Here is an 11,538-nt window from a genome sequence, read left to right on the forward strand (position 1 = left end):
ACCTATGTACGTACGCGAAACTATTTAGCGGTAGTGCGCGAGCAGCTTCTCTTTCCCTCTCATTAGTTCCTACATAATTTGCCGGGCTTTTGCCAATATTTAACTGATTTGCAGATCTGAATTCACTTCGTACTGATTTTGTAAACAATGTTTTGTAACCTGTTCTTGGCTTAACAAAAGTGTAGTGCTCGATGAGTGTAAAAATTGACGCACAACAGCGGCTTAGAAAGTTTATTGGGAGTTAAAATAGTCGGTTAGATTACGAAAGGTTATAATTTTCAAAAAAGTTGCATTATCACTTTTGTGTTAAAGCTTTATTTTAAATATATGTTGGTATGTCGCTATATTGAATGCTTTTTGTTATATTTATATGATTCCGGAATGTACTGTAGTAAATCATAGAGTAGTATGATTTCCTACGAGAATGATTTTTATATTTTGATAATAAAATGAAAAGTCAAATTGGTTAACGTCAAAAGTGGGCTTATTGTCTTTAAAAGTCTCCGCCACTATGATCAATTGCGCGAGAAGCAAGTGCCTTATCAAGCCTGTTGCCTTAAACGAGAACGAATCGTTCGAGAGAACCATTCTAGGTAAGGCTTAGAGTTCTGCCTGCGTGAGCGTTTCATGTTGAAGAAGATGCAATGATGAACTGTATGGGTTTTACAATGGCATGGCCATTGGCCATTATTCCATAAATGGCTATACTTCACAGAAGAGAGTGGAAAATGATGAATGTTGTAGGTATTGAACAGAGCCGATAGACAGTTATAGAGACATAGAAATAAGAACTTAGCTTCTTCTGCCGCCTCCTAGTATTTCGCGCGAAACTCTTAATATTACAACAATAGAATGTTTTTAGATGGCAGCTAACCCACCGATGTAGCTGAATTTTTTTTAAGATTTTCAATTCTTCAAAATTTGATGTTACAAATGCTCTGTTACTTAAAAAATCCATGTCATCGATTTTGAAATGTAATTCATGTAAATTTTTTGGGCTCTGTTTATTTTTTTATTTTTTTGTATTGCAAGTAAATAAATAAATAAAATAGCGTTTAGGTTCCAGATGAGGATATCATTATATTAGAAATAGAAGGGAAGACACAAAAAATGTTTCCCACCCTTAAACATTATGACCTAACATATCCTAGTTATTGCTCAGCACATTTAGTTAGCACTCTTAATTTTCGAAGAAATAACCATGATTTCATCAGCCATGAACGTTCCCTCGTCGAATGTGAGAAAAATGAAGAACTTTCTATAATTTACTCAAAGCCTTGATAACCATTTGGCTCTTAAAAGATGCTCTAAACAACTGCCTCTTTGATTCTGCGTCTCTCTTCAAATATGTAAGCAACAATAATCAGAGAGAGAACGTTTCCTACAACGTTTCTATCCACGCTCAAACTGTGAATAAATCAACCGGTGCTTAGCTTCGATGCCATACCTCGCTCACTCCTTCCTTTAATGAATCTAAGTGAAGACAGAGACACCGTGCGTGGGCACTGATCCGTTCTCTCTGGAAGAATTCGAAGGTTTTACGAATTTTCGAGTACTAATACGCTGAGTTAAATGGTTGAGAAATGTTTATGTAGCAAAATCTGAAATTTTTGTGTAAATCTATATTTATCGTGTGAGTGGCTCGATAGCAAAATATAAATATCACTCTCGTAAAACCAAACATATATTTTGGGCAAATTTTAAATATTTAATTAAATACTCAATATCGATGTAGCGTGTAGTTGTTATACCAGCGGAAGTTTAATATATGAATTGTTTGTTTAGAAACTTTAGTATCTGTACATATGTATATGTGTAAATATTTGTTTGCAGGCTTTAATTAATCGCTTAATTCTAAAACCACATATGTACATATAAACATAAATACATACATACAAACAGCCATATTGTAAATAAAAGTTTCATTAGCACTGAAAATTTTAAATTTTAATAATTGCTAACAAAAGCTTTTCTTCTTATCTCTCGCAAATTTCAGCTTACAAAACGCACATAACCTCGCGCTACTTACTCTCTTTATATGTATATGCGTACTTAACTTACTGCACTTTCTCTCTCACACACATGCAACTCTATTCAATAAAACGCATAATTACGAATTTCTAATCCATGCACAAACTCCTGACATTTTTGTTTTCTAATTGTTGGTTTCGTCTTTTCTCTTTCTCCCCACACATTTTTTTGTTTTTGGATTTTCACGCTCTCTCTATCTCTCTATCTCACTGATCCTGAATATTACAATACCTCATTTATATAACTATCTATGTGTGTTTGTACTATGGTACGTTGTGTTTTTATATTTGCACAAACAAACAAAAAATCCATGAAACGCATGCAACAACAAAAACCAAACCCGCAACATTTATAAACGACAACGACTACGAAATTAAACAATTAATTGTTTCTCTGAAAACAACAAAAATGATGACTTGCAAATTGTCAATACGTAAAATGATCACGAAATAGTATCGTGCGACATCATACGATCAATATCACCCGGAACCCCAACAATATCAGCCACACCAGGGTTCACAACCTCCTTTTAGCCAGCAGCCCCATTATCAGCCACAGCAGCAGCAGCAACAACCGTCTTGGGCTCACAATCAGCCAGCCCAACAGTATCAGCCGGTGCAAGCGCCTTATCAACAGGCACCGCCCCAACAACAACAACAATATCAAGCGCCTCCTCCATCTAATTATCAATCGCAACCATATCATCAACAACAATATCAAGCACCTCCTCAACAACAACAATATTCGAGTGTGCCACAAACCAATCAATATAATTCTTATTCACAGCCCCAACAACATCTTGGCCAAGACCAGCCTGATCGGCGTGCACCAGTTCAACAACAACAAGCACAGCCTTTGCCACAAGACTATCGCGGCGGCAGTCCTGGTATTATAACGCTGCGCAAGGAGGCGCCTGTTACACAAAAGCCTGCACCTGTTTACAACGCGCAACCAGCGGCCATTAGCTTTCAAGGTAATAAATATTCTAAATGTACGAATGTATGTGCATATGCATGTACTTATAGGATTATACAAATACTCCACTAACAATTTACGTTGCGCTTAATTTCCTCAGGAGGCAGCAAGATGCGCGGAGACTTGAAGTGGCCACCACCGGAATACAAGGAAGCCGCGGTACGTGCAAATGAAGAGCGCCGCCAATTGGCTTTGGGTCCGGTATGCCGTCCACGAAAAGTCAATCGGGTAAGTTTACGTCACAAATATTGTAATTTTTTATTTCTGTAATATGTTTCTATTTAATTCTGAGTGTTTAGTACATAAGTTACACTATATTTTTATCTAACATTTTATGAAAAGGAAAACCGAACGAAATTTCACTGTTTTTTATTAGTTAATTAATTGAAAGCATTGTTAATTTCTTCGATTCGATATGAGCTCTGCTCGTGTGACGATAAATTGACATGTGAAAGCAGCAACAAAATTATCGAGCAATATTCACTCCAACGAGTATGGTTATACCTCATAAAACTGTTTAATCCCGAAATAGAATTGCAGCGGTCACCGGATAACGGTTTGATGGGTGGTGAACAGCTGATCTACTCCCGTCGGAGAATTGGGTCGTCTAAACACTATTGCGACAAATCAGTTTTCAGCTGATTTCTCTTGGTTACAATAAAATTATATTCGTAGTGAAATCTTTTCGTTTGCTTCATTTGTGAAGGAACTCGTTGAAGCTTATTGCTACAAAGAAATAACTTCTTTCTAAATTATTGATATTTGGCGGGTTCCTTGTGCAAATCGAATATTGTTTGCTTGTTTTTTGCCTGCTGTTGTTGAGTCTTCAACTCTGCGGGGAAAATAGAAATAAATTTAAATATTTTCCTACCGTAAAAATAACCGACGGCAAGAAAATGGTTCCCGTCGCAATTATAAGCAACCACATGAGATTAAATGTGTTCTAATTTTGACAATGAGTGTCCGTCAGTTCGTTACCCGTTGACAATACTATTTTCAATACTGCCAACTCTCTTTTCCGAAGTTAGACAGATCTCATTAGGCTGCGTTCAGATACGACACATTTTTTTGTGGAAACTCCTAACTTTTAATAGAGAGGGCGACGAGGAAAGGAGAGGGGTACCGAGTTGCACGTAATCGGACAACGCGCTTTGTTCGCGCGGTTCTCAATAGTTTTGTTGACTTTAGACTAAACATAAAAACAAATGCAAATATTTCGATTAGTCGTTTCTGAACGACTTCATATAATCTTCAACAACTTCCACGACTTCAACTAAAGATTAAGAAATGTACTCATGTGCCCTTTTTTAAGTTTGAGCATTTACTCTTTACCCCATATAGTATACTATATAAAGAACTAGACTACTCTAGACTACTATGAAATTAATAATTAGGGAGTAATCTCTGATTCCACTTTTTCAGTTTGTTAGACGTATGAGTTTTGTCATCGCCAAATTTTGCTTCCAATTTTACGGATCCATACACTCTAAAGACACTATTTACCTCACGCTTTTAACTGATGAGCTGGCTAGACAGAGGGCCCTTAAGGTGGTTTTATCGCGAAACAAGAGGATTGGGGCTCTCTTGTGGTCGACTCCTGGAAATATGCGCTTCGCGTCAACTCAGCGAGCGCTAAGTTAGTACGCAAACGTGCTAAGTCGCAAGATCCTTCTGGCTACGGGTAGATCGGAAACGCTCGAGGGAACTTCTAACAAAGGCGTTACTCTCGATAGGGATCGGTCATTGTCCGTTACATAAAAATGCGGTGAGACTTGGGATTGCTTCAAGTCCTTTCTGCAGAAGCTGTCTGGAAGATGAGGTGGAATCATCTCAGCACCTTCCTTTCAGCTACCCTGCTCTCGTTGCGCAAATATGCAGACATCTAGGCCCCCTCTTTTTTACGAGTATAGCAAGTTTAAATATCACACACCTGGTGAATTTTATCAGTAGCTTGAAGCGGTTAATACAAATGTAATAAGCCACTGTTGGCAGTCATTCTCTAATCCAAAGCCCCTACTCCCCTTTTTTCACCTATTTGGTTATTTGCCCTTTGATTTTTCCCCTCTGTATGGTATCACAATGGACGAATTTTGATTATTTGTTCAAGTGACCCTATCGCGCGCGGGCAGGAGTATGCCGACTTTATTTGAAGGCCATATCATCCGTGCCACGTCAATAGACTTAAACGCATTCAGTAAAAGTGTCTTCGTTTTTCGCTGAGCCATGTACACTTCATTGATCCGATTCCTTCATACAATACAAGACGTGCAAGTATACTTTCACTCTGCTTTCTGCTCTGTTTCCGATATTATAAATGAGACAGTTGCTTTTACTTTTAGAGCGCATTCGTTTTCACATGCCTTCAAAAATCCTCGGAGTAATGATTTTTTTTTCCTAGAGCGGGCTAGAACTATTTATGCCTCGAAAGCACCTTTAAAGCAGTTTAACCAGATTTCAAGTTATTAGGCTATTGATTTATCGCTATCTAAATATAATTTCAAAATGTCACTCAATAAATTTCAATTTTTTTTTTTAGTCCCCATATATTTTATGCATCTGTCCATTGACATTAAGTATATTGTTTAAAAATTGTTATAAATAGTTTCGAAATATGTGCATGTAATTGGTACTCTTTTATGTAGTGTGTTAGGGGCCTTGTGTTTCTGGGTTTACTAATGAAATTATTTACTAAATGAATACACCCATGGCATACCCCACGGAGTAACGTAGGGTGACTTAAAACGCTTATATGTGTTTCAAGAACATGTTAGGCTGCTGATATCTTAAAACTGATTATGAAATTTACATTTTTAAATACTTGCTTAAATAAATATTTACTATTTTACATTTTGCAGGACTACTCACCGTTCTTTGCGAAAAACGCGCTGAACAGCTACTATCCCAGCTACAAAGTACCACCAGGCACACAGCACATGTTGGCCTAAAAATATGAACTACACAAAGGCATAATGACCCCTGGAAAAAATGATGAAACAAAATATATCCAAAATATAAAAAAAACTCACAAAAAAATATTTTACGTAAAACAGAGAAATTTAACGAAAAAAAATGTTACTAATTGTACATTTCAACGAAAAGAAAGAACATCAACTAATCACGAACTAACCAATCCCCATGGTCTCTCATGGGTAAAAAACTAAAGAATTTTATTTATATTATTACAAATATTAATAATGAAGCATAAAAATCAAAAAAAAAAAACCACGTCAAATATAAACTAACGAATTTTGTTCTCAAATCTGTACATGATGAGTCAAGAAGAGTAAATATAGGATAAATAAGAATTGTTGAAGAATAAACGAAATGCTTTGGAGTGAGTGAAAAACTCAGTGAAGTTCGTTTGCTGATCGGATGTGCTCAACGAGGCTGGGGTACGTTAAAAACTGCAATATGATACACGGTACTTGACACCTACAACAACTACGCGTGCCACTGATCCATTGAAACACATGCCTGTGATAGCGGAAAGGAACGGAACCACTGAAGCACGAAAATATTTTAGCTGTTTATTTATTTAGGAGCAAACAATTCATAATAATTTATGAGTTTTTTTTATTTTTTTTTCTCCCTTAAATTTAACAAAACGAATGTGGTGAATTTGTTGAACTGTCGGCGTTCATATTTATGTGCGCAAGTGCATAAGTTGAATGACGGCAGAAAAATTGAAAGTTTAAATAACTTAGTTGTAAGAAAAAACAAACGACGTCCACTCGATGTAAATTAGTATTGTATACATAAATACTTGGACACCTACGAGAGGTGAGAAAACTCGCACCTTTAGTGGGTGAAAAACGTACAATAGCATTCTATAAAGACCGAATGCAGGAAAATGAGTTTTCAAATTAAAACAAACGGAAATACCAATTATGGAAGAAACAGAGTTATTACAACTTTAAACTGAAAACTAAAAAACTACAAAAACTTGGTAACGAACTTTGGCTTATTGATCTATGGATGGAATGATTTTGACATAATGGATGATTTTTTTTTTTTTAATGCAAGAAACTTCTGGGAAATAAACTTCTAAGAAGTCGTATTTAATTTGTTTTCTAACTTATTTAATGTTATTAAAATGCAAAAACTTGCAACATATTTTCTTTACTTTGATTTTAAACTTGTTATTGCATAATAAAAAAAACACAAAAAAAATTAATAAATATAAATAATATATAATATATTACAAAATATATTAAATATTAGTTTTCTCCATTTATTATTAAGTAAAAAAGAGCATACAAATAAAAAAGAGCATAAGCAACTTGTTATACCAACAACAACAGGTTGCCTACCTTAGACGTAAGCGTAATAATAACTTAGAGCAAAAAAAAATATTAGATTTAGGGACACATAATTAAAGGAGCAGCACACATGCCCAATTGAGGTGTGTGTGTGTTAAGAATCACTAATTAATATTTACACATGAATACACAAATGTGGAAACTATGTAACTACTTATACACATAGTTATTGGAAGCTTATATAAATTATACTTATTATAAAAAATACATCATACGAAATTGGACAAAAAAAGAGCGAAAACCAAAAACTAAAAAAACATGTCAAAAAAATTATCGCATTACCTCAGTGTTGCGCCATTTGTTCATTTGGCATGGCTAGCTGCGGCAAGTGAGTGCTCGCCCTGTAGGCTATAACTTTTTAACACCGAGGATGCCAATATAGCCTTTAGGGCACACCCACTTGCTTAAAGTTCGCCATGCACAATTGCACCAATGTGCCATGCACACTGAACATTTTAGAATATGAATTTATGATATTCATCTTTTCATTAATCAAACACACATCTCAGCAATTAAGCACATATACGCACCTTCTGTGTGTATTTGTATTTTTTTGCTCTCGAAACGAACTACCGGCTAATTCGTACTGGCTTTACGACTGGATTATGACAAAAAATATCAAATGTTATTGGTTCAAAAATAACAAACTCGAACCATGTACATAAATACCTACACATAGCGAATGATTTGTGCTCAACCCTAAATCATTCAATATGAAAACACGGAAAATTCTAAAAAAAAAAAAAACAAATAACTTAACAAAACTGAGATTGATATAATTATAACTGTGAACATTATTACACAAAATAATATGCGCTCGATATCGAATTGGTACTTTTACTACACACTATAAAATTCGTAATATATTATTATAATTATAAAACACAAAAAAAACACAAAAAAATTTAAAATTCATTAATATTTGTGAAGCATTGTTCATTTTGAACTCCTCTGTTCTAAATTTCAATGTTTTGCAACACTGGCATAAATAACACCTAATTGCTTATTAATAAAATCTAATATCTGAATTCTCCAATTAACTGTACATTGTAAACGATGTGATTAGTTGATGGATTAAGAAGGTACACAATTGCATTAGCTCAAAAATCGATGAACTTAAATAAATGTAAATCTGTACATCTCTCTGACCAACCGGAGAAATAAAAATTGTTTTCTTTTTATTCAAGTAATCGCCATCCATTGGTAAGTTCATACAAAGTAAGTAAAAAAAAACATTAAACTTAATGCACTATACCTTTTCAAATAGCAAATATTTCACAAACCGTTAAATGTACCGCAGAAAACAAAAACTTATAGTGTAAAGTATGCCGCCGGGTTAATAGCCATATACGAAGCAGTAAAACACGCTCCAATTCTAACCAGCAGACGAGTGATATGCATTGACTCGATAAGCTTTTTAAATACTATAAAAAAACACCAGCTCAATTCGACAACTTCTTTTGAAAAAAACCGGAAAAAAACTGTTCTGGGTTCCAGGCCACTATCAAATGCTGAGTTAGCTGGGCATACTTATGAATAAAGTGATGAATACAATTATTAATAGGAAACAAAGAAGAATTTTTAAATAATATGCTGATTGTAAAAGTTAAAAAAAAAAAAAAACGAGTAATGAAATTGAAAAACTTATTGCATTTTACTTACCTTACACCTCCAGAGGACACCCATCCTCACATGACTTCTGCAAAAGTTGTCTAGATGACGAAGAGGAAGAGACGATCCCGCACCTTTTGTGTCACTGTCCTGCTCTAACCAAACGTAGACTAACCATTTTGGATGAATTAGAATATCTCAGCTCTGTCGGAATCCAGAATCTTACATATAAAGTTTTTGAAAAGTACACACTGGTTTTAGGAGATACAAGCACAAGTTCCCCATGCGGCATCACAATGGGCTATGAGCCTGAGTATGTACCATAGTGGACAACGACTTTGACCTAACCTAACCTAACTTACCTACGAGTACACGCGCTTTGGCATACATTAATTTTTGAGTGTAGTCCCACTTTGAGATAAATATTACATATGCTCTACGATGCGCAAAAAAGTTTGAAAAGTTTAGGTGGTTAAATTAAGCATAATTGGGCGAAGAAAGCCGGACGCCGTAAAAGTACAATATTTTTTGCAGAATGTGTTAATGACGTTAAACCTTGTCTCGAAAATGTATAAAAATTTAAAAATTTATAAGTTTTTATACTCTAGTTATTGCGTTTTTTTCACAGAAATAGTGAGTCACACCATTAGTAGAGGGTATTCAAAATGCACCCAAACAGCGCAATAAATAAGTCTCCGACTTTCTAATTCCAGCTAAACTAAGTGAGGATAGCATTCAAAGAGGTTTAACGGGTATTTTCTTTACCGATGGGTCCAAGAATGAAATAGGTTCTGTAGCCGGTTGGTACTTAAAAGAGGGTAATAAATACAATTACGCTATGGGAGGAATGGCAACTGTTTTTCAAACAAAAATTTTTGCCATTCTGAAAGTAGCAGAATATATAATTCAGAGGAGATGGAGCGGAAACAGATTGGAGCCTTTAGTGACAGAGAGGCTGTGCTAAAGGCTCTGGAGAAGGCAAAGCAAACCTCAAAGATTGTTCAAGAATGTAAGAAGAAGCTTAATTCTGTTGCAAGAAAGAATAAGCTCGTACTTATATTGGTTCCAGGGCACTGTGGGGTTCAAGGGAATGAAATTTCCGATGAATTGGGCATCTGCGGATAAGCGGTTGCCAGCCACAGGTGCCAGAGCCAACAATCAGAATCAGTTCTGCAGGATGCAAGAAGTTGGGCAGCGATTATGTATGCAATTTACATAAAGAGCGATGCTCCGGTCTGAAACGCCGCAGAGCTGCAAAGCGTTTTGTGGCAAGCCCGAGAAAAAACTATTTTCTTACAAAACTTGGGGGAAAAGACGTTTGGTTGATGGTCGGTATTATTATAGAACACAATCCATGGGTCAACATGTGACCACTGTTAGAGGAATTAAGTGTTTTCTCAATCCTATGAAGTCAGCTGTTTTTGAGTAGAAATATGTTGTTTTATTGACTTACCAAGTAGAAGTGACAAAATGCATGATCCTTACATAGGGTTTATGCGGGTTCCTGATGCATACAACCTCCATTAGAATCCTTGAGGGCCCGATTTGCCTGTCTTGCTTAGTGGAGGCGGATGACAAAGAGCATTTTCTCTGTGAGTGTCCTGCATTTGCTAGATGCCGATGTCATGAGAACAAGTAAAATACGTTCTCTCAAGCTGGAGGATATTTTCAGATTTATCAAAGAATCTGGAAAATGCTCACAGGCCTAACTACCTCTATTCTGTCCTATCTTTTTCCTTCTGTTACTTCTCTCCTTTCTCTCCACTCGCCTTTTAGCCTGATTTTTTAGGAATTACCAACTCTCTCGGTGCTTCTTGGCTTGACTTTTCAAATTTTATTTCAAGGGAGGATAAAACTCATCATTCCGAAAATTGTATAGAATATTCAGATATTTTCGAGGAGTTAAATGTAAAAATTATAACCGACTTCCCATTCGACATTATGCACTTAATAGATACTGGTTTTGTAAATAAAATAAAAACTAAATAAGGAATTGGCGCGTACGTTTCTTTTAGGTGTTTGGCCGAGCTCCTTCACGAGGACCGAAATGTTCCTATTTGTGCCGTGCGTCTTGATGTGGTTCCACAAATGGCGAGACTTACAGTTTTAAGCCGACTCCAGACAGCAAATGCTTTTTATGAGTAGCTTTTTCATGGCAGAAATACACTCGAAGATTTGCATGGCTTGCGGAGAGGCGCGCGCTATAGAAAACTCGTTTTATATTATTTGAACCTACGCGCTCCCGAATGGTAGTCATGCTCCAACTCAATCGGCTATAGCGGCAGCCACAACAAAAAATTAAAAGGTTTCATTGTTATTTGGAAAGGCAACTATTGCGGCCGCTGTAGCCGAATGGGTTGGTGCGTGACTACCATTCGGAATAGCGGTCGCCCCTCGGCAGGCAATGGTAAACCTCCGAGTGTATTTCTGCCATGAAAAAGCTCCTCATAAAAAATATGCCGTTGGAAGTCGGCTTGAAACTGTAGGTCCCTCCATTTGTAGAACAACATCAAGACGCACACCACAAATAGGAGGAGGAGCTCGGCCAAACACCCAAAAAGGGTGTACGCGCCAATTATAGTGTATATATATAACTATTTGA

General features: G+C 36.1%; 1 protein-coding gene across 4 annotated transcripts in view; it reads left to right on the forward strand.

Moving 5' to 3' along the window:
- The window catches only part of LOC128862144 (uncharacterized), a 188,095-nt gene extending 180,016 nt beyond the window's left edge, over nucleotides 1-8,079 (forward strand). For 2 of the 4 annotated variants that reach the window (XM_054100607.1, XM_054100608.1), the window contains 3 exons: nucleotides 2,485-3,004; nucleotides 3,107-3,234; nucleotides 5,862-8,079. In XM_054100607.1, the coding sequence (XP_053956582.1) occupies nucleotides 2,485-3,004; nucleotides 3,107-3,234; nucleotides 5,862-5,951 (738 nt within the window). In that variant the 3' untranslated portion in view covers nucleotides 5,952-8,079. Of the gene's footprint in view, nucleotides 1-1,996; nucleotides 3,005-3,106; nucleotides 3,235-5,861 lie in introns of those variants that run through there. The other 2 variants (XM_054100609.1, XM_054100610.1) reach the window with 2 other exon arrangements.
- Nucleotides 8,080-11,538: the final 3,459 nt, after the last annotated feature.

The sequence above is a fragment of the Anastrepha ludens genome, chromosome 4, assembly GCF_028408465.1.
Source record: "Anastrepha ludens isolate Willacy chromosome 4, idAnaLude1.1, whole genome shotgun sequence".
In the NCBI taxonomy this organism is placed as follows: domain Eukaryota; kingdom Metazoa; phylum Arthropoda; class Insecta; order Diptera; family Tephritidae; genus Anastrepha; species Anastrepha ludens.